We start from the raw sequence: 24,200 nt of genomic DNA on the forward strand, positions 1-24,200 counted from the left end.
TTTTATCCATAAAACATTTTGAAAATCACGCCGTGATTCACCTTGGCCAAACACATGGACTTTCAATAAAATACATCGAAGTTTGTGTTTGTAACACGACCAAACATGGAAAAGTTCAAGAGATTCTGCAAGGAATGTAGAAAACTGGATAAATAGTTAATTAACAGTAGGTAAATAGTTATAAAATAGTTATATATTAAATAGTCATTAATAGTTTACACTATTGCATTAAAACATAGTTCTACCAAATATGTCTTAAGGTGTCAGTATATTCTAAAGACTTGCCTGAGAGTAGAGTTTTTCGTTGCACAATTTTGTAATGTTACAATGCGTCATTTTTTTGTTGTTGTTGTTGGTTTGTTTGTTTTTTAACCTGACGTGCAAAATCATAAAAAAAAAAAACAATAAATAATCTTATGTTGTTATGATGGCGGTACTAAAGTAACAAACCAGAATTATAAAAGGGAATATTTCTAAACAGTAGCTTAAGAAAGGCAATTCCGACTTCTTTTATTTTGTTGTTTAAGACGTAATGACTGTTCATAGCTGCAGCTTTTGTTACAGGGTGTTGGGATGGAAGAGGAGGAAACAGGATGAAGACAGGAGGAAGGAATTGGGGACAGCTTGGGTTGGATTTGAAAGAATAAACCACAGGAACAAAGACAATGGGTGGGACAGGATGCGAAGAAGTGCGGTGAGAAACATGCAGATGGGGATTTGGAGGATTTGCTGAGCATGGCATATTTCTTCCTCCCAATGTATTGTAAACTGATATGCACTGTATTAAAACCTTTTTATTTTTTTCACTCACATTTTCCCCATTGGCTCAGTTGATGTTTTTAAGTGAGATTTTATGCCACAGACCAACTCAGAGTAATGTGTATGTCAAAGACGAGGGGAAAATATGTTTTTGAATTATTCACAAATAAAAATCTGATGGGTGATGTGAACATCAACTTTGCTTGTCTAGAGACTGAAATTTCTGAAAATCGAGGCTGGTGATCAGAGGCTGTGATGAGCAGCCAAAAGGAAAAGGACAACGAAAATTAAACTGTCCAGATTCTGTAAAAAATAAAAATGAAATAAATTAAATGTACATTTCAATACTAATATTGTCATATTCTATGTTTTAGGGTTCTGCAATAAACACATTCAAAATAAAAAAAGAGAGAAAAACAACTTTATCTTTAAAAAACAAAGGCTGCGTACTGACTACTGGCAGCCATTTAGTTGCCTATTTATGTTGTATTTCATGTGTAAACATTTTAACTAACTCATTTCTGAATTTTATTTCCCGGTTTTACCGATTTTTTTCCCCCTTCATGCCTGTTTTCCCGGAGTTTGGTAATATCTAAAGGGAGGATAAACTTTAGTGAACCAGCACCAGATGTCATTGTGTTACGTAGGTGCGTTTAATTTACATGTACGTGTCAGGAGAGGGGGGCGGACGTCTGCTTGTGCCTCAGCCGTGCGCATGCGCTAGGCTCACAGAGGAAGGAAGCAATGTCGATAGAGGACCCGTTTTTCGTCGTAAAGGGGTGAGAAATAAGCAAAAAAGAAACCGAAAAGCTGTTTTTCGTGAAGACGTTTACTTATAAATGCAAACTATTACTAATAATAATCCGCACAATGACTCTTCGGGGTACTTTTACGGAAGTTATGTCAGAAGAATTAGCACGGAGCTAGCTGTAACTAGCTAGCTTGTACACACACACACACAGTGGCGCAGGGATAGTTTATGTGCTTATGCTTGCGAATGTTATTAAAAGACACGCTTAACATAACGTGGTTCGTTTTTGTTTTACTTGGCTTGAAATGTAATTACCCTGGCTGCTGCGAGTGAGTGTGGTGAAGTGATTTTTTTTTGTAACTGGAGGCGCAGCCAAGTGTCTATGGAGGGTGCAGTTAACCACCTATGTTCCGCATTGTAACGCTTGTGTCATGTGTGTCTTTGGTTTCCAGGGAGGTGCAGAAGGCCCTGTCTCGCGCTCGGGGTCTGTTTGATCGATGGGAAGAACTGTTACAGGAGGGGACACAGGTGAGCTGTTCTTGAGAGAGTAGTTGTGAATGGTCATGTTGTAAGCAGGAAGGGTCTCTGACAGCAGTCAGTCTTGCAACCACTCTGAAGAAGCCTCTGACCAAAGACTGTTGCTGTATGACAGATTCATGACTTGTCGTGACATGCTAACAGCTCACTATGGGGGCAGCCAGGACGATATTCCACAGTAACATGTCCAGGTCGACACCAGCACTGCTAATCCACCTCATTTGCGTTTGCCATTCCTGTTTAAGAGTGTATTCACACCTGACACACTCGGTTCACTTTAAATGGACTGTCGGTCTGGACCTTTGGTGCAGGTGTGAATACACTCCAGCGAATTCTTCTGTGGACCATGCAATTGGACCAACACATGCTTTTTGACTTAGTCTCAGTCTGATTCCAAACAAATTGTGGTGTGGTTTGCCTCCGGTGTAAACACAGGCCGCCCTCTGAACCAATTGTGGGAAATATACATCTATTTGGACTTCACGAGCCACCGTTGCTGGGCATTATGGTAATAACAAGGCCTTCAGTGTCGCTAGCGCTACTGCTGTATGTGCTGAAATTGTTCCTGATCCGGCATTTTCTGCCTGCGTGTTGTGTGTCTGTTAGAAACGCGCATTTACCGAAATTAGAAATATCCCGATGCAAAAAATGTGCTTAATGAGCCACTCATGAGATTCAAAATGGTGTCGCAGTTGTAATACCAGGACCCAAATGCAGCAAGCTGGACTTCTGTGTTTGATTTTTTTCAGGTCTATGATTTTACAAATTGTTGTCCACTTGTAAAAAAGAAAAAAAAAGCACAGTGTGAAAGCAAACTGCACCAAACGAGAGAAAACAAAAGTTAACTTTTGGTCTGACCCAAACAAGCACATAGTTGTATTGAATAGCTGGGCAGAGAGGTGTTGGAGGCATGCCCATTATGATTGTCAGAAGCGATGGTTCAAATGTTCTCTTTCACTCTCTGCTCTTTGGTCCTGCTCTACATTCATGAAACAATGATGGGTTGCATTGAATTTAATTTAGGGTTGTCAATGTAGAAAAGATTTAATACAAACGCACAACACACCTTCACCTTTTTCTTTGTGTTAAAAAAATGTCGTGTTGGAATCAGGTGTCATTTTCCTCTCTATTTCATACTTGTGCGTGACTTTGTGTTCATTCATGGCATTAAACCGTTGCAAAATACATAGAAGAATGTATTATTATTTTTTTTTTAAAAAGGACAAAATGAGAAAATGGTGACCCGTTTTAAAAAAAATCTGGTTGCGTTTTTCATCAGTTTTCTTTGTCTTTTAGAGGAACCTGTAGTATCTGTCGCAGTTGCACCAGAAATTCAGAGTTTTAAAACATTGTGTAGCCGTTTGGTTGGTGAGCATTGGTGTCGGTGGTCTCAGGTAAGCCGAGATGAGCTGGACTGGAGCGCCAATGAGCTGAGGAACTGTCTGAGGGCCATCGATTGGGACCTGGAGGACCTCAGTGAAACCATCAGTATCCTTTAAATCCAGAACCTCGCACATTACTAGATATACTACTAGACATGGGGAAACATATTATGAGGTACTCACAAATGTTATATGTAAACATGTAGTTTATTTATTTTTTAAACAGATATAATAGTCTTTCTGCTTTATATATGTGTTTAAATTAAACCAATTATGTCAGCTGCTATAGATTCTCAGGAGTAGGTCGTCTCTTATATAAAAAATAATCATTTTATTCGAGGACGCACCTCAAAAAAACTCACCCTCACTTGTCAAAAGCAGACAAAAAATATCCAAAAATAATAGAAACAGAATCAACAAACAATTATTCAGTTAAAATGGAAAATTCCAGTGTGAAGTGGTGTGTTTTCGGCTGTGAGGTAGGTGGGTAAGTAGAGTTAGGTGTCATCTGCCTGCCAATAAAATATTTGAAGAATATGTGGCCAACAGGGGTCTTGGTAGATAATGAATTAAAGGGACCCTAATAGGGAATCCTGGGGCACACCTCCAGAGACTGGAAACAAACTGAAAAATGGAATTTAAACTGGATGAACTGAGTTAAGCCTGAAATGTATGAGGAAAACCAGCCATGAGGAGTATGACTGGTTTCTGAATCAGTCTGGTTCACCAGACTGATATTGTTCTTAAAAGTTATGCTTATTGGAGCATAATTGCTTGAGAAACAACTTTCTCGAGCATTTTTGAAACAAAAGGAAGGCTTAATGTAATATGTCGAAATGTAAACTTTTTCAGGCATTTTTGATAGGTCCTTAACTGGTTCAGGCATTGTGGAGTCAAATCCCGGGAAGTTCCGGCTGGGCGACAATGAACTTCAGGAGAGGAGAGACTTTGTGGAGCGCACCAGGAAGTCGGTTCAGGTAACTTCATCGCTACAAATTTGTCTGTAGAACCTCTGCAGCCCCATTTGAATAGATGTTAGTGAGATTTGTGTGTCCTCATTTATCCACCCATACGTTTCTTGTTCAAAGAGTGATAAATTATTAAATAAAGTCTAGTACTTATCCATCAAAAGTTAGCTTAAAAGGGCAGGAAACTATCTGGAGAACTTGTAGAAACCCTGGAGTTTAGTACGTTGAAAATACACTTATTTTTAGATGTTATTGTTTAGATGTTATGTAAATGTCTTTATTTTTACATGTGTGTGCAAACGTCGTCTCTTGGTCAAATGTGTGGCTACTTTCAAAGCAGACGATCACCTTCGATGGGGTCGCCATGACCAAAAAAGAGAACTGCACCAGCTGCAATTTTTTTTGTAATTTTTAAGTATTGCCAATAAAACACACTGACTTGAGCTGTACAGCACTTTTGTGTTTTTACTGTAAGCAGCCCCGAGTTCTCGATACACGTCACTTTATTTGTTTTCACATCTGTTGAGGAACTCTTTACCTAAATAAAGAAAAGAAAATGTGATTCAGCTTTGACAACCACTCAAAAGTAGAGCAACCATTTCTAAAATAGATCTGAGGAGGACAAAGTCATTTGAGACAAAGGAGACAACTTTCAGAGAGGAGCTTAGTACTGGTTTTACTGGGACAACAGAGAGAAAACTCTCATGAACAAAACTTTTGAACTGAGGCAAACTCTTAAAATGATTGCTGTGTTGCTATTCGTGGAATAATGGAAAAATGTTTCCTTGCAGGAGATGAAAGATGAACTGTCCAGCCCGTCCGCTGTGGAACGGGCAGAGAAGAAGAACAGACAGGTCAGCGCTTCCTTTAAAAGACCAAACAATCCACAGATTTCTCCGTGGATTGTTAAGAACGACGCAGCTTTGTTTCTCTCCTGTGTTATTTTTGCGTATTTGGATCTTACCTGCGTTTGTTCTGGGCCTGCTGGCTTTAAAGGAACAGGACCGCTCGACTGGACTGGAGGCTCACCTGGTGTCGGCCAACTCCAGGTACATTCAGGAGCAGCAGGAGCAGCAGCAGGTAAAGGAAGAGGCTGAATGGAGGCGCAGGCAACGTGAAGGGCGAGTAGAAGGGAATATTTGAAGGAAGAATTAGATGCAGAGCAGAGAACGGAGGGTTAAAGTTTTTATCAAGTCGACGTTTCTATAACTTAAAACATTTGTGGAAAGTGCACATTGGACATAAAAGAATCAACTATTTGTTTAAACTTTAGCTTTAGTAACATAAAGCTACATAATGTTTAAGGTTTAATCAGTGATACTTTTATAACAAATTTGTCAGATCATGATTTCTTGGTCAATGTCAAGTTGTCATAACAAAGATATTTTAAATAATGTCAACTATGTATTAAAAGTGTCATGATTTACCGAATGACACTTTATGACAACAGTCATAAATATTCATGAAGACTTATTCATGATCATGACGGCGTCCTGACAGCCTTATTCACAACCCGTCAAATAAAGTGTTACCCATTTTTTTCCCAAAAGTGCAAAAAAATGATCATTTATCAGTATTTATCAATTATCAAAATAAAATATTTTTGGAGGCAGAGTTTGAAAAACGACAAAAATAGAATTTCAAGAGGAAATGTGAAACCGATGCATCAACCTTCCCATACTGATGCCAAATGGGTATCAATATTCTAGATATTGTGGATCGATTCGCCCACCTTTATCTCACAGATACGGTCATTCTGAGGTTCTATAAAAAATATCACCATACTTTTCATTTTATGATTTTTTTAAATCAATTTCTGTGCCATTACATGTGAAACTTAAGGAGATTTGTGAACTCTTTATGTAACAGTATTTACAGTATTTTATACAAAAGTTAACCCAACTTAAAAGAAAACCAACCCTTCCTGATTCATATTTTTGATGTTTTTCTTTTCTTTTTTTTATTTCTAAGAGATGTTATCAAAAGTATCACACAGAGGGAGAAAAAGATAAGTAAACGACGTGGGACTAACTCTGCGGGTTAAAGATCTGCTTCTGCTTTCACGCTGTGAATGAAGCGAAGGATTCCTTTCAGCGTCAGACTGAATTAGATGGGGGTTTTTTTTGGTACTTCTTGTGGTGTGGGTTGACAGAGGTGTTCAACAATTCAAGTGTGTCATCATTACACTTCCTGTAAGCCTGTAGTAAAGTCAGAGATGAATTAGAAAGAAATGCCGCTCGTCCTTTACGCAGTGAGTGTAGTTTCTGAGGTGAATCAGAACTTGTATTGCTATTTCTTTCAGGGACAAAGAAAAAGATTTGAATAAAATACCTACATCACTTTATGATGAGCTCTTAGTTCACAGTTATGTGCGGGAGTTTGGGGATAGGCGACTGTAGAAGGTTGCTAAAGTAAACATCCTGGAAGCGGATGTTAGTCAGTGGTGAGACTGAAACGTGTGTGTGTGTGTGTGTGTGTGTGTGTGTAGCTGATCATACAGGAGCAGGATGAGCAGCTGGAGTTGGTGTCGGGAAGCATCAGAGTGCTCAAAGACATGTCTGGACGTATCGGAGACGAGCTCGACGAGCAGGCCGTGTGAGTCCTGACTGCAGAATGCTGCTCATCTGGATGGTTTCCACTTTCTCAAGAATTTGTTGAATTTTACTGTAAATTAACTTTAACCAAATAACCAGCTTCAATGTGATCCAGCTAGGAAAATCTAAAGATTGTTTCTTGTTTTTGGTATATTTAAATTGGAGTACCTGCAAAAGGAAAGCTCCAGATTAGGTGTATGCATTAAAGATTCTGTCCATTGTTATAAACTGGTAAAAACAGATGAATAATTTTTAAAATTTATTTTAATGAAGCAGCCTTATGGTTGTGATCGATAGTTAATTATTCGTATCAGGAGCAGAGGTGAATTCTTGGACATTGCTAATGTTTTCTACCCCAACATGATTGATCAAACATGAAGTAGCAGGTGAGCTGTAATAACTTCCACAATGGGTGTTGATGCAACACAATCTGTTAGCATATAAGAAAATAAGTTCTTAGTTTCCAACCAGTCGGATTAAGTTTGCTCAATTCTGCTCACAACCAGATTTCTGTGCTGGCTCCTTTCACATATTTGTGTTTTGACATCATTCGGTTTAGTTTGTTTATCTGGTCTCCTTTTGTTTTAGCATGTTGGGGGATTTTGGAGATGAGATGGACCAGACGTCATCCCGCATGGATTCGGTCCTGAAGAAGCTGGAGAAGGTTTCTCACATGACCAGCAGTAAGCAAACACATCTACCGGCCGTCTTCTTGGGGTTCGGGAAGCCGTTCTCCCAAAACAATCTATTTTACGGCGTTTGACTCTGTCCCTCGAGACTCGAGGTTGATCTTCAAGTAGTTCCTATCGTGCTTTTCCAGACTCAAACCACACATTTTTTAATATTTAAATACAAAGATTTTCTACGAAATTATGGCAAAGTACTGAATTAAGCTGACTCTACATAAGGAACCTCAAAATACTGAAAGATGGCATAAAGGAGGGAAGGGAGAGAGGGAGGATACAAGAAAAGAAAGTTAAAAAGGGACAGAAGGATGAAAGAACAAACGACAGGCCAGGAGGAATGACACAGTGACGGATGGAAAAAAGGAAGGGCATAAAAAAGAAAGGACACACTGAACAAATGAGGGAATCAAGGGAAAACAAAATATAAAGGGGAGGACACAAACAAGGAAGGACTTGAGAAAGGACAAGAAGGAGGGCAGAAAAAAGGAAGGGATTAGGCAAAGACAAGGTAGGAAGGAATGACGAGAAAGATGAGGATGAAATTGATGAAAAGGAGTACACAATTGAAGACATAAGGAAGGACGGATAGACAACACTAGAAAGACGGAAGGATTGGTGAATGTCACTAGAAAGAAAGAATGAAGGTAGGTAGTGAACAGTATTAGAATGAAAGAAGGCAGGATGGAAGGAAGGATTGGAGAATGGCATTAGAAAGAAAGAAGGAAGCAAGGACACAAGGAAGAAATGAAGGGATTGTGAAAGAAGGCAGGAAGGAGGAACAGAAGCTGGGAATTAAGAAAAGCTAGGAAGGACATAAAGGAGGAAATGACACTAGGAAGGATAGAAAGGAGGACGGACACGAGGATAAAAAGGGAAGACAAGGGGGGAGGGCGGGAGAGCAGGGAAAGAAGGGAGGAAAGATTTGAAGGAAAGAGAGAAACAAGGAGAGAAAGAAAGGGCTCAACAAAAGGAAAGAGGAACCAAGACATAAAGGTTTCCTTCAGGAAGAAAGGAAGGAAATACACAAACCTTTACACATTGAGATGGGAATAAAAGGTGGGAATATAAATATGTTACATTTATTTTTTCCATGGCAAATCAGACCAGGAAAAAAAAGTCCGATTTAATTCTATACTTTTCTAGACCACATTGAAACCATGAGGAAAGCAAAATCCAGCAGACTATAGCAATAGTTTTTTTCCCCTCTGCTGCCCCCTCCAGGTCGGAGACAGTGGTGCGCCATCGGCGTACTGGTCGCCATCATGATTGTCGTCCTCATCCTCTTCTTTGCTCTCTGAAGACCTTTGACCTCTTGACGATGTTCGCCTGTCAGGATGAATGGACAGAAAATGATGGAAAGAAGAATGACTCCTCTTCCTTTCCCTCCTAAAATCACTCCTTTTACTCACACCGAGGAGAAAACTGCGAGCTGCACTGAAAGGTTAGGACGCAATTCTCAGATCTGCTTTTAAACGGATCTGGTGGAAAGAAGAAGAACTTCGAGAGAACGCTGGAGGTGTTATGTTTTTCATATTTGTGCGTCGCGATTATTGATGCTAAGTGTTGGGCTAAAAACACAAATCCGCACATTTTCATGCTTCTGGAGATTATGTAGAGCAGTCACTGAGAACGGAGACACTCATGGAGGTACTTTGGTAAAATGTTTTAAGTATTAAATTCATTACAATCTGTCTCTTGGTGTTTTAACCCAACACAAAGAGTGGCGGGCTGTTGCCTTAAATATATTTTTATACTATTTTTGAACCCTGCGTCATGTTCATGTGCCTACCTGCTAATTAGAATGACAAGTTATCTGCAAATGATCAGTTAAGCTACCGGGCCTGGGGCAGCTTCGGTCACAGCCACGTCTTGTCGAAGAGGAAAGCATAACTGAAAACACTGATTTAAAAAAAAAAACAAAACAAAAAGGAGAGAGAGAGATGCACTTCAGGTTTGGTGTGGAAACGAACGGATTCCTGCAGAAAACCGTTTTATTTCCCGCCCTGAAAGAGGCCGGGTGAAGCGGGGGCTGCCGCCACGCGCCTCCGCAACGCCGTCAGACGTTAACTCGCGCGATTGGCCGGGGCTTCGTTACTCTCGCTGGCTGATGAGAGACGGCCTTGGCTCGGAGCGAATGGGTTCGCCTCTTTTATTTAAAAGCGTCTGCTAATTGCGGAGAGAAATGGTTGCTGGGCAAGATGCTTCTTTGTGCGGGCCTGAGTTAGGCTCACAGCGCCCTCTGCTGGATGCTGAGGGGTTTTGTTGTTTTGTCTGTTCAGGCGACACTAAGGCGTGCTGAAGTGCTGTACCCTAACCACAATGCGCGTGTATGTTGTGTGTGTTTTGAAAGTAAATTCATTTTCCTGTGCTGTGTTCTGTAGGTTAAATTTTTGTTTTTAACTCAAATCCAAATGTCTTAATCTGAAATTGTTGGGGTCTGTGTTCTGAGGAAAAACAAACTTGCATACCATTTGTCCACAACTGGGTCAGGATACATTATTCTCTATGAAGTTTTGGCTTGATAATAAAAGCCTTCCCACTGCCAGAGCCAAGTCAGATTTAGTCCTCTTGGTGCTTTTATGTCTCCTAATGTATGCTTTTTACATGTTCAGTGGAAAGAAACGAACAAAAAATATTATTTGTAAAATTCCTCAAAACATGTTTTGCACTTCAGTGTCACCTGTAAGATCTGTTGGGGTCAACTGGATGTCAGTAACCATTAAAGTGTCTGTAATATTTTCTTTTTAACAGAACTTGAGGCACATATTTCAGTACCCACAAGCATCTAATTTGACTGCATAATACACTGAGAAACACTTGTATTTAAAGTATCAAGTTCTTTGTTTTTATCAAATTTGCCTTCACTCGATTCAGTGTAGTAGATAAAATGTGATGGAGAAAACTGAAGATTGGCTTTAGTCCTGCTTTAATAGGTTACTTTAAACTTAATTAAAATTGAAACGGTTTATTTAGTTATTTTGGATTCTTATGAGTGGTGTGTGGTTAAAAAACTGCCATTAAAAGTCTTGAACAATTGCCAGCCATCAGGATTCATCTACCTACAAGACAGCTGCAAACAAGCTTTTGTTTTTGTAAAACTATGACATATTGACGAGACAATGAAGTAGTTTTTGTGCCCATAAGCAAAATGATTTTTCTTTCTTTTTCTTTTTTTGTCGCTGTTCATGGTCCTTAGCTGGCTTTTTTTTTTACATGTTGGCAGTTTCTGGTCTGATCCGGTAAAAATCCCTGAACATTGTCTGATTGCATCTTCTTGGTGTAATTTGTGTCGTCCAATTTGTTCTCCATGAAGCAACCAAATTCATTTAGAACAACCTTGTACACTGACTGACCTGTATGTTTGAATGAATACAGTATTTTGAGTCTCGGTTCCTACTGTGATCTCTTTTTTGTTAATATATATGTAAAAAGCTTTTGCTTGCTGGAAGACGCCGTGCGAGTGAGTTTTAATTGAGAGGCACTTATCAAAATCGAGTCTTCGTCACATCCTTCTCTAGAGAGCTGAACCGTCGTGTGAAATTGCATTTGCTTTAGCTGGAATGAACAGAGTGCGGGTCCCCTGTGTCTGGACGAAGCATGAGTAGTTCTGAAAATAACATGGCTGCTGTCCTGAGGCTGGAGTATTTAAAGTGTCTATAAAAAGTATTCACCCCTTTGGATGCTTCACCCGTTTTTTTTTTATTGCTTTTACAAATTGTTCATGATGAACAAAATTTGGCTTTTTTTTTTTTTACCCTTTTAATGATTAAAGTAAAAAATTATTTCTACAAAATGACATTTAGCATAAAATAAGTGCATAAATATTCACCCCCTTTGAAGTCACTCTTTTAAATATTATTTTGAAGATATTGTGAGATGTTTAAAGGAAAGCCGTCAAAAGGTCAACCAGGCTCCTTCACATTCTTTAGCCCCAACAAGAATCGTGTCAATGGTTTCTGCCACTGTCATCTAAAAGTTTAACGTATAAAGGTCTTACAAATATCACAGTCCAACCAACAAAAAGCTTTTCACATTTTCTATCCTTTCACACCCTCATATCTATAAAAATTATAGGTTGACACAGAAGGAATTTTGCAGCATAAACCATTTTTGGGTCCTGGTTACCCTTCACTGGTCAACTGGGAATGAACTCAACCAGGAGAAAAACTGACACAAAAACAGAAAGACACAACTCAGCAGTTCAGTTCAGTCTTGTTTTATTACAAATCTTTTATTAGGATATCCATATTTTTCCTCATTTTTAATCATCAGTCTGGTTTCTTTTCCTCTTTAAAGTAGTTAATGTGCAATCATCTTTATTTCTGGGTCACAGTTAGGAATTCACAAAGTTTATTGGCACTTTGAACACGAGGGGAAAACTGGCGTGGACACGGGGCAGTTCGGGGTGTAAGGAACAATCGGCTTGCATGGAGGAGGCGGCACAGAGGGTAGGAGGTCTTGGGTGTGTTTGTGTGGAGTGGGGGTGAAGGGTGGGTATATTCTTTGACATTGATGGATGCTACTGCATTATTTTGTGTTTTTAGGGGTTTTCTTTTCTTCCAAACCTTCAAAAATCTGTTTTCACCTTTTCATTTATTCGAGTTATGAATAGTAATAAAGAATAATACCTCATGCTGCGAGTGCACACCTAACAATCAAACTTTGATAGTGCTTCTATTTTGCAATGTACAGTTCATATATTTATATATTTATACCAGAAACTGAGAAAAGAAGACGTTCTGTAAGCTATCTTCGCCCAACAACACCAGAGACAATCAAGAGGTGGTTTTCTTTCTTTCTTTCTTTTTGTCTTTTTTCAAAAATGGTTGTTGATGGTCCTGTGCAAGCCCCGCCCCTTCCCCGGCTCTGTAAGTATGATTCTGAGGTAAGACAGTTGCCATGAACTCTCAGCTTGCTTCCCGTTTCTGTAAAAGCCCTGCACTGTGTGTGTTCAAAATGGCCGTTTTGATCCTCAAAACAAACCAACATTTTTTATACATATATACCTGTATGTCCGCATATATATGTATATTAACCTGCTTTGTAACGGCAGCCACAGCAGTCCAGAAAGCTGCTTGCAGAGCTGAGATAAAAGTCTGCTATGGCTGAGAGCTCCAGAGGTAAACTGGTGATTTTTTTTTTTTTTGTCTTAAAACTGCATCAGCGACACAAAGACGCACACACATATCCTGACGGTGTGCAGGTGCGTGGGAGAGCGTCTGCATCTCAGAGGTTTTCCCGTTTTTTTTTTATGTGTACATATACAGTGTATAGAGCTTTATATATAGAAGTATGTGTTTTGTCTCTGGTGTGCGGGGATGTCGGGGGGAAAAAAGCAAAGTAAACAGACGTGGATTTAAAAAGACCACAGAGAAGAAGAAAACAGAAGGAAGTTGTGAAGATTTTCGGAGTCCCACAAGGCGGGTGAAGGTGGTCAAAGCAGAACCGCTGAGGACGTTGGGAGAAAAAGGCCGTGACGGTGAGAAGGACAGAGAGGGAGGGATAAGCTCTAAAGACGTCGCCTAAGTATTGCCATCTTGATTCAAGAAGGTCTTGCGTTTCCTTCCTGCTCTTGTCAGTTTTCAAGTCAAGATTTGTTTTTGTCTTTTTATACACACGTGATCACGCCGTCACTGACGTTCCTTGTGGTTTTCAAACAGGTTCCCACACAGGAGAAAAAAAAATCCACCCATTGTTTCTGTAAGTTACACTGGGATCAAGGGTTGAAAGCATGTCTTTGTTGGACACTTTCCACCTTTTCATTACCAAATTTGTAAGTCGAAAGCACACACAAGGTTTCTGACGGTGAAGCCACAGTAATTTTACAGGATTCAATCCAGAAAATTAAAAAGTTATCTATTTACACTTTAAATAACAGATTAAGCGGTGGCCTTTAAGTTCCGCTAAAATGTTTTGAGACACTAAGGAGTGAATGTTTAAATTTTGCTTTGGTATATATAAAAAGGAGTCAAAATGTTTTGTAAATTTATTAAAACTCAATATCTATGTCTGTTTATAATTGAAAGAATACTGGATAGTGTAGCTCCGTGCCTCTTAGACGGGCATTTGTTTTTTTTTGGGGGGGGGGGTTTGTAAAAATCTGAGGCTGAGAATATATTTGCATAGAGAAATGGTGACTGTCAGCAAATGATTATCAGCTGCATTAAGACACGATTTCAACACTTGCTGGTAGGATTGGACTTTTTCATTTTGAGTCCATTTTTTTTAAATCTGTAGAAAGCAACTGCTTTCTACACTTTTTGAAAGATGGCATGATTTCTTCAGATCATCAAAGATTTCAATCAATTGTCAGCTGAAATTAGGAGGTGGGTTTTTCTTCATGTTGTGCGGATTTCCAGTCCTGTGTGAGAACCCTGTTCAAATCATCACCTGCTTCACTCCACCCATCTGGACGATCTCCCCGAACCCCAATCCTCACCCCACCTGGGGGGAGACAACTTGAACTGTTCATCCTTCATCATTTCAACAATAAACATCTTTCAGAGAAGAGAGAAGGGGAAAGAAATCAAATAAACAGCAATAGTACATAAAAGTAAAAATGATAAAAACAAGGAATTTACATAGAAAACGACTCCTCATATTAAATCTACACCCTTTTTTTTTTACCCCTTCCCCAATCAAAAAGTCCCACTTCAGATGCCAGCATTCATATACCACAGATAGGAAGTGACAACAGTGAGCGTGCTCATAAAGGTGCAGAGGGCTTTGGCTCTACAGGAAAGTTGAGCGCTCCCCAGAAGGTGCTTTTATTTTTTATTATTTTTCTCCCACTCTCTACAAGTCACTTTTTCCCCCTATCTGTGGGCCGGATGAGATCAGGAGTTAACCAATGCAGACTGACGAACGGATGGAGACGTCGGACAAACAAACAAGTGGAGTGCTCTCTTTTGTTTTGGGGTTGTTTTTTTTTAAACAATTTTTTGTAATTCATGTCAGTATCTTTCAATCTATTTGGCGTTGTTGGCGGACATGTTTGGAGGGTATCCTGTAGTGTCGGATAATAGCGGCGGAGGCTCTATGGCGTCCGCCATTAAGGTGCTTGGATGAATACAGTGATCGACTCTTTTACAATCATAGTTCACCGCTTTTTGGGATCCCTTTCTTCCCGCCACCTGGTGAGTTTGCTGCAGTGGTTGAAGCCCGCCCCCCTCATTCCTCCAAGCCTGGACCTTGATACTGGACCTGGGTCAATTGATACTAGGTGGCGTTTAAAGAAGGATTTTAAACATTCATGTAGTGGTAGCTTATGCTTTGAGAAAAAGCTGATTCAAGAACCAGTTATTGTAAACTGGATTGGGTCAATTGATACTTTTAAGAGTGAGTACATGTTTATTTATGACATAATTTGGTTTAAAACAGTCATTTAGACTTGCAGAATTTACTTGAAGTGAGCCTCACAGCTTTTTGTCTTCCTATATCCATCCATTCCTCAGTTGGCGCATCCCCTGACCCTGCCTGACAAAATCCTCGGTACAGTAAAAACTAAACATCTGGTCCAGCAACCCATATCCCCCTCACAATCAATGCCCACAGCAACTCAGTCATACAATTTCAATGTAAAAATATGTGGTTCTCTTTTTCTAAACTATTTTACACCTAACCGTGTATCAACCGTTTACGCAACTCTACATACAGGCGTTAAAAGATGAAATATTAGTAGCATCTCTTTTAAAAATAGCTTAATAACTAAAGACTCAAATCTGAGACAAAAAAAGCTAAATGAAATTTAACATTAACACACACACACACACAACACCCTCTGGCCCACCCAAACGCGAGACAGAACGTTGCCTTTAAATAGTTTCCCTACAAAAGGGCAAACAACACGATTAACAGTGTATGGCACTAGGAGATCCAATTCCTAAGTTCCTATTAGAGATGCGGTTTTCAGTTTGATTCACCCTGACCATTGGAAACAAGAAGAAAAAAAAAAGGATCTGCCCAGCGAGCACAAATCACAGAGCTGCAAGGACGTGATTACAACAATCTTCAGTGGTACCGCTGTTGCTGAGTGAAGACAATTTTTTTTTTGCATCAGTGAAGTGTTTTTTCTTTTCAGAGGAAGCACAGATGTAAGAAATTGTACTATTACATGTAGAGCCTGGCTGCAGGAAATTAAGAGAGAGCAAGACTTTCAGGAGAAAACTTAAACCAGCAGCAAAACAGCTCCGTCTGAACTCTTCTGTTGGAAAACATGTTGGATTTGGAAATGCTGGCAGCCTTTTGGAAATCCTCTAACACACTCACAGAAGTTTTAGTAATGCAAACCACACTAATCAAGCTTATTGCTAAAATGAAATGTAAAGACAGTTTAAGATGTTAACTCCATATTTATTTTCTGTTGGTTTAAAAGTAATTGGAACATCCTATTTAACAAAAACTGCTCTAACACTGTGATGTCACATTTTGTTCTACCATGTGTAATTAATGGCCGATTATGGCAGGAAGGCGAGACAGAGTATTTTGAATTCTGTGATTATAATTTAATTTACGTTAATTGATGGCTAGTCAAAAACTGACCAGTGCATCTCTACGCATTTTGTAGTTCAGACAAAAACTGTCTAAACGTTTGTTACAACAAACTCCTATTAATTTTTTTTCCTAATAAAACACAGATGCATGACTTATCTTAAGTTTTGGAAATATTTCTTTGTTGAAATGCCATTTTAAAATGTAAAATCTTTTACTTTTACTTTGCTCTCTTGTCTGCGTCTAGATGATGTTAATCCAATGAGCAGTCAGTAAAACAGCACTAAGGTCAATTTGTCTCACAGTAGTTTCCATCTACTCTGCTACATAAACTAATACTTATTATTGCTTCTTTCCAAATAAAACTTTCAAATATTTTAATCAAAGCTGCAAACAATGACTTTTCATCATGAAAAAAAAAGTCCACCAATTTTTGAAGCCCTTAAAATCACTCAACATTTACTGATGTATTGTTAGGCTCTGGTGATGAATCAGAGAATTAGGATTGTGGTTATTCTTATAACTACGTACAATGTCTTAAAAATCCAAACTGTCCAAACTAGGGGTGCACCGATTTCTGACCATCACCGATCTTTAAAAAAACCTGGCCAGCCGATTCCAATTTTGGCTGATACAGGTAAATAAGGTCAGTGGAAAATGTTGTTTTTCCATGTATCAGCCAATCGCCAATCTCACAAAATTAAGGAAATCAAGGTTGATTTTTTTTCCCCCATGCCCCTAGTCCAAATAGTAAAAAAAAAAAAATTTCTTACCAAGTGAAAATCTTCTCCCCTCTGTCTATACAATAGATCCTAGAAGAGCTGCCAGCACAAAGAGCTCATACAGCGTGTCATGCAGGGTGGCAGATCGTTTGTTCTGGCTTTGTGGCTACCAGACCTGAGCTCCAAGTCCATCATAAAACTCTTGAGTCAAATGGGGGCCGTCTAACAGCCAAAACTTGGCCCAAAGTGGGTCAGTCCGCCGATGCCAAACATAGCACATGTAGAAAAATAAAAGAATGTTGAAGTCACCCAGGCAAAACCTCAAATTGACTGAAATGTTGTTGCAGGTCCTTTAGAGGGCTGTTTGGATCTGGATTTGTGTAGAGCTTGAAAGACTGGAACAATGTTGGAAAGATTCGTTCTCCTTTCGAAACCAGATCGTTTTGGCTTATTTTATTCAACAGTCCAACGTGTGTGTGTGTGTGTGTTTCCTTTTTGCACATTTGAGGATCCTGGTTGAGATCAGATCCTGATGCATAAAACCCTAGGAGTGAAAAGAGGTGTACTTTCTTTTCACCTGTGACTATGGTGAACAATGCACCTCTCTCAAGAATTGTGTACATGATTACTACTTTTTAATATGAGCCAAAGTAAACTGACACTGGTTTACTGGACATTTCAGGAAGTTTCCCGCAGTAATAAGAACAAGGAAATTTTTTAAATTGTCTTCTAATGCATTTTTTAAAAACAAGTCTAGATTTTTTTTATTTTTTAAAAAAGCAATAATTCCCTACTCTGCAGCTCAGTCACGTATTCATAATTTTTCCCCATTTTCTAACGTACAACGACAGACGAAGAACAAACACGGTGTTTAATTTAAAGACCACAGTCGGGAGGTGTGACTGCCAACATGGCTGAACGGTCTTTCCAGCTGTGGAAAAAAATATCTTTACAAGCAGAACTTTTCAGGACAGAGGGGAGAAGAATTCAAACAAACAAGTTAAAGGAAATTAACTGCTGGATGGATGGATCTGTAGTGCTTTGTGGAGAAGCAGCTTTCAGTTTCTATGCACCACAAATCTGGAAGACACTTCCAGAAAACTGCCAAAATGCTGACACACGAAATTCCTTTAAATCAAGGCTAATGCCACTTCTGTTTAGAGTTGTCTGGAACACTGATCAACATTTTTGATGTGTTTTTGCTTTATGACGGCGTTTGACTAAATGTAGTGGTTATTGCTTGTTTCATAATTGGTTACTGTATTATATTTTTATGGTGTAAAGCACTGTGAACTGTCATTGAAATGTGACACATAAATAAAATTGACCAATTTCGTTTCTGTAAGCTGTGTTTACCGTTTGGAGTCGCTTTAATTTTTTTGTGCAGATGCACCAACTGGGCTTTAACTGCACAGATTTTTATTTATTAATTATTTTTGCTGAGTTGTTGATTCCCGTTTCGAAAGTTTCTGCCTTTTTTTTGTCTTTCCACAAAATGAACGTAAAACACAAGAATGTGCTGAGGGTTCATAGACAGAGGTAGTTGATTTTGAACCAAACAGTAGATTGAGGAATTAAGATTGTCCCTATTTATACTCGATGCACCCCAGTTATTTTAGTACACCCTGTGGGATTGATGCATTTATGGACTGAAAATGGTCGACCTTCTCAGTTTGGATGCATTTAACGAACAGGAAGTAGATTCCGATTTTTCAAGATCCGACCTGCCGATCGAGGGAAAGTTGGGACGATTTTGATCTCTGGTGGATTGATCGGTCCATCCCTGGGTTTTTATTATTTCTACTCCCGGCACACTAAATCCTGCAGCATTAACAAAAGAGCACTGAGGTGTTTATCTTCCTACAGCAGACCAAAAAAAAGAGAGAGAGGGAGAGAAAGGGGGGAAAAAAAGAATCATCAGCCTCTTCTCTCTCCTCTCACTCTTGTGTCTTTGTCTGGTTTGAAGCTTGGCTCATGTGACGGCAGAGTGCCGCAATGCCTCATCTGTCCTGGGAGATTCTTAACAAACATCTCCTCCTCGGGAGGAGGCGCGGCACAGCGCCACCTTTTCCTCGTCTTTCTGCTCAAATCCAGGATAATTAGAATAATTGTCTGAACCCACTCGGTCACCTGCTTTAACAGTCTGGTTGTTATTCACCTCATGATTGGCTGCGTCTCTTCCCTGTGCGTTCCTGCGATTGGTCAGGACACGGCCGCCGTGGGACACTCGGTGCCTTCCTTCGTCAATACTCTGATTATTAGGAGGTGGAATAAGCATAAAAAAATCACCTCTGATTCATCTGATTATACGTACCTACGCCTGGCGACTTTTCAGATTTGCATTCAGATAGCTCACAGAAACACACACACACACATATTCCCACACAGACAGCAACCTATTTGGCAGCTCCATCTGTTGTTGTAGACAGACCGCCCACACACACACACACACACGAGGATGCACATATATTGGCAGGGATTTGCATTCTGTAAAGAAAATGGAGTCGAGACGAAAACGATGGCGCGCGTAATGAAGCAACAAGGGACCGACGCCGTTCAGCTCCCTTCCTTTGCGTGTGTGTGTGTTTGCTGAACAGACAAAGGAGGAGAGAGAAAGAGAGAGAGAGAGAATTGTACGTATGGAGAAAGAAAGAAAGAGATGTAAACAAAGAGGAGAGAGAGGGAGGGAGTTGTCAGGAAGTTGCGGCTGCAGGTTTCTTCAGGACGCCTGACCAGGGCCTGGACAAGCTTCTTGTTTTAGCGAAGAGCTTAAAATGTAAAAAATTAATGATTTTGCTCTGCTTTTTTACTTTGAATTTACTTTACATTTTCCAGCTGGGTATAATACACGCATACTGCAGATGTGGGTAAAAAAAAAGGTATGCCACTCTGTTCGAGGAAAAAAAAAAACAGCCACTCATCTCATCCTCTGTGCATATACCACCCACTTTCTCTCTCTCTCACACACACACACACACACACACACGCTGATATATACACAGACCTTGTAGAGCTAAGCACCCAAACCACCCACACACAGCGGCAGACATGCGCAGTCGCAACGCGAAGCCAGACACACGTACGCAGCACATAGATCTGAGACGCACACCGAACACGGACGTATGATCGCACGGGCACGTACACACACACACACACCCCTGCGCGTGCTCTCCCTCGTGAGGAGGCAGACGTTAACATGCCATAAATGGAGATGGAAGGAAGCGAGAGGAGCACATCCATACATTAATATGCATACGCACGCTAAAAACACACCCACACCTTGTTCGTCCTCTCTCACGCGCACCGCACACACACACACTTACAGGCTATACACACAAGGCAGTATGCATGCATGCATTCATACCAAAATCATCCAAGCGTGCCCGCTCCTACCACCTCAACCTCCTCCCTGTCTATTCGTTCGTCCCTCCTCTCTAGGGAGACTCGCCCTGTCCTCTTCCTCCGTCGCCATCCCTCACAGATATTTCGTCCCCCCGTTTAAGGAGCTTCTACACACACAGCACTGGATTTAATTTAAACAGCTGATTTAGAAATGGCAAATAATAAATTGTGCACTCGTTTTCCCCTAAGTCTTCTCCTGATTAATTTTGTCCTACTTTGTAATGTTTTATCAAATCTGTACCGTCCTTCAGGTACCAAACTCGGCTAGGTTGCCGTAAATTGTGCTATGACTGAGCAATAAGGCCTAAAATGAGTACCGTGATTTACTGAGAGTTCACCTCAACAACGATAAATGGACAATAACACTGCCCCTCCCACACCGAAATCAAAGAATGTGATAAATACTTCGCAGTCAGTTATATTGATAGTATAATCCCTCTGGACCGGTTTTTCGCAGTTACTTTTATTGCCATTTTAATGAATGTTAAAACTACAGCTAAATAAATTAAGAAAGATTTGTACTGTTAGTTGTTATTGAACCAATAAACAAACTGAACAAGTTTAGAAGTTTGAAATAACTTCTAACGTCCTTGCTGAATCCAAAATGTTGCCTAATGATTGATGCGTTTTTGAGGGGGGAATGATCTGTTCCTGTTCCTCCTCAACCAGCTCTACCTTCAACAATTCGTATTTCCTCAAGTTCCTCAACCTCACAGTCTTTCACATCTTTTTGGCGACTAGATGGGGTGGAGTCACGTGACTAGACTGTACAGGTAGCGCAGCGTCTTAAAGGAACATGAGCATAGCGTACCGTATACACAACCAAAAAAGACATAAACCACTTTCATTTCCTTTAAATACTGAATATACCAATAATTGCAAAATGATGTCGGCCGTTGTCATAAATTTCGGTCTCGGTTCATTTTTGGTTTATCGCCCAGGCTTAGCTTGTACCACGTGCGTTTTGTGCTTCTCGGTCTATTCATAGAGAAATATTAATTTAAAAAAATTACATTATATAAATACATAAATATATATGAAAACAAATGAAATGGCGGAAAGTGGCAGAAAATTTCAGGTAAATTCCCTGAAACTTTACATTGAATTTCATGGGAATTAACTGGCCAATTCGGAGAAAATGTCAAATGTCACTTTTTTGTTGTAATAGGAGAGCCATTTAATATTTTGAGGTAATCATTATTGTATATCAAATATGGTTTTTTTTTCCAGCAAGCACATTTCTTTTGGTTATATTTACCCAGAATGCCTTGTGCTATAGTGCGCTTCCTGCTTTTGAAGCGTTCTTTGGTCCGCTCGGCATTCCCATATGCATTCAAACCGCACCAGAGTTTCACTTCAACTGAACCAAGACCCGGTTTGTAGCCGGACCAGAGTTTGCTTTTTTTGCTCAACATCAAAGTTTGATTACGCATTCACATCCCCCCAAATGAACCCGTTTTTTTGTTGTTGTTTTTTTTCAGACAAATGAACTACATAGTTGATTGAAGCGGATTAAACAGGGCTGGTGTGAACAGTGCCCTCAGATTCCAGGTTTGTTCCCCATATACTCCTGGTGATATACATGGAAAGTCTAAAAAGTTTTCCCATAATTTGACCAAAAATGTATTTTCTAACCACTGGGTTCAAGACCTTGTTATTTCTTAACACTGATCTGGAAACTGTCAGTTCTGGTCTGAGGAAAACCTCTGGGTTGTGTTTGTACAACCCTGATTCAGTCTGACAAGGAGATTCAGGATGATTCTTTTTCTCGCTTATCTCTTTCTTGTCAAGTGTGGGGAAGACCCAAAGATTTGTTGACGGTCACAAGCTACCTAGTCAACTTTCAGGCAATTTACTTGTTGTTTTTTGTTTTGCCACACAGGCAATAAGGTGCTTAGGATTTGCTCCATTAAAACAACTAAAAGAAAGGATTGAACAGAAACAAGCATAAGAAAAAGGAATGGACCTTGCTAGCTTATTGTTCTTAGTCACAGCAATCTAGCCAAGTAGTTTGGATAAATAAACATGGCGGATATGTTAGATATGCATATGAGGTCACTACGCTGCTGTTTGTCTTTTCGCACGTACAGCACCTTCAATGTCTAGTGTACGGATGAAGATTAGTGACACTAAACGTTTGTACTACTGCTGAATATGTTTAAAAATCATGTTAAAAGCACTGCTGCTGTCATCAACCTCACTGTGCGAGATGAACTTGAGCTCTTATCGATTGTCACCGTTCCTGTTGTTTTAAACTTTATCATTATTGCTCTGTAGGAAGGTGTAGTTTTACTTTGGCGAGTTTGTCTTTTCTTGTGGCCATTTCCTGTTTTATGGAGACAGTCACACATTGGCGTCATCATTTATTTGTGGCTCAGTGACTGTCATGTTTCTTTTTGGTTTTTTTTTTTTTTTGTTTTACTATGGACCTCTTTTGTGTCTGAAATAAAGATTGATTGATTGATTGATATCAGCTCTAATTGAATACCGTGTTCTCTTGCCTTTAAGTGAGTTTGCTAAAAACATTTCTTGACACTTTTTTTGCTCTTTGAATTAATTATCCTCAATTAAAGGTTGGATTTTTCTTTTTCTTTCTTTCATGCTGCTGCAATAATAGGGGAACTTATTTATCTATGCGTGTTGTGAAGGTTATCAGTAGCACATGTTGGTGGAAAATTAATAACATCATAGTGTTACGTTTTGAACATAACAGTACAGCATACGTGTTCATGAATACTATCTGTCAAAACACACATTTTTTGTACCTTAACTCCACTGAGCAGTTTTATATTTTATCATATTTAAAATATATTTTTTAGAAGTTAGCTTAAAATAAAAATATTTAGCAGTAACATTTTAATTATATAGGTCTCATTTTTAAAATTTGATTTAATACTGGCAAATACACGTATGAAAACGTCATGTGTTGAATTCATCAGACATTCACATGAAGGAGAGGTTTCACCGGTTTTGGGTCTATGTAAAAAACAAAAGAACTACTTAAAATATAATAAAATATAGCAGACACAGTCATTTTGAGATGGAAATGAACATAAACTTCAAATGTTTTGATTGTTGCAATATCTATTTTTTAAGTAATAAATGGCCATCGAAGGTCTGAGGTTAAATCTCGTTGAAATCCCGCGTTTTGGCAACGTCGCCCTGGCTTTTGCGTTCTGTCTAAAAGATCAGAGATCCTTGAGGTTTATTTGACACATCACAATGCCCTTCACGTCCAAAATAATAGTTGGCATAGTCAAAAGCTATTACTGGTTTTCGCAAATTAATCACGAAGGGAAAAAAACCCTTTCAGGGTTTAACTGACAACTATTTAGACGAGCTTTAAATTCTGACGGTCATTTGTTAATTTCTTTGAAAAAAAATCTTTTTCTTCCTTTATTTAAATTCTTATATTCAGCCAAAACATCTGTTTCTATGCCAATGTATTTTTTTTGGTTGATCTCCCATTTATATTTTGTTGCATCTTTAGTAAGTAAATACCGCAACTTTCTTTTCAAAATGCTAACAAAGAACTTTCAAAGTGTTCCCAGCATGTTCGGCACACAGAAACAAATCTACGTTGGCTGATCACTTCGATGCGTTTCGTTGGATTCCCATGTTTCCCTGGTGCGCTGCGGCCGATGGGACGGGCAGCGCCCCGATGTGTATTAGAGTGCAGATCTGAGCAGTGAATGAATCGACCAAGCGTGTGTGAAAACGTGCCGTCTGACTTCCCACTCTTTCTCTCTCTCTCTCTTCCCAGCAGCACACACACACATTCAACCCTACATATACACACAGAGCTATAGTCCCTGCCAAGTATTCGCGCTTCTGTCAATCCCAGCACACAAGCAGCCAGAAAACGCCTGAGGGAAAACCTGCGCTCTTAGCGCCGCAGCTGCGAATATT

General features: G+C 39.5%; 1 protein-coding gene and 1 long non-coding RNA gene across 2 annotated transcripts; one reads left to right on the forward strand and one right to left on the reverse strand.

Moving 5' to 3' along the window:
- Positions 1 to 1,386: 1,386 nt before the first annotated feature.
- On the forward strand, positions 1,387 to 11,069 carry stx10 (syntaxin 10). The gene is made up of 9 exons (XM_028016139.1): positions 1,387 to 1,538; positions 1,963 to 2,038; positions 3,442 to 3,535; positions 4,312 to 4,406; positions 5,189 to 5,251; positions 5,394 to 5,477; positions 6,886 to 6,992; positions 7,580 to 7,674; positions 8,899 to 11,069. Exons 1-9 carry the CDS (start codon positions 1,504 to 1,506, stop codon positions 8,973 to 8,975), a joined length of 726 nt encoding a protein of 241 aa, XP_027871940.1. The 5' UTR covers positions 1,387 to 1,503; the 3' UTR covers positions 8,976 to 11,069.
- On the reverse strand, positions 6,204 to 22,636 carry LOC114143829 (uncharacterized). Its single transcript, XR_003595334.1, has 2 exons — positions 17,360 to 22,636; positions 6,204 to 6,885 (listed from the first exon to the last, which is right to left on the reverse strand). It is a non-coding gene; the product is annotated as an uncharacterized LOC114143829 (long non-coding RNA).
- Positions 22,637 to 24,200: the final 1,564 nt, after the last annotated feature.

Source organism: Xiphophorus couchianus, chromosome 5, assembly GCF_001444195.1.
Source record: "Xiphophorus couchianus chromosome 5, X_couchianus-1.0, whole genome shotgun sequence".
NCBI lineage: Eukaryota > Metazoa > Chordata > Actinopteri > Cyprinodontiformes > Poeciliidae > Xiphophorus > Xiphophorus couchianus.

Bases quoted from the DNA above. Each gene is read 5' to 3' on its own strand.
- stx10 (XM_028016139.1), top strand. From the start codon at position 1,504: ATGTCGATAGAGGACCCGTTTTTCGTCGTAAAGGG. The intron at 4,407-5,188 runs GTAACTTCATCG...GTTTCCTTGCAG, and splicing joins GCACCAGGAAGTCGGTTCAG to GAGATGAAAGATGAACTGTC. The intron at 5,478-6,885 runs GTAAAGGAAGAG...GTGTGTGTGTAG, and splicing joins AGCAGCAGGAGCAGCAGCAG to CTGATCATACAGGAGCAGGA.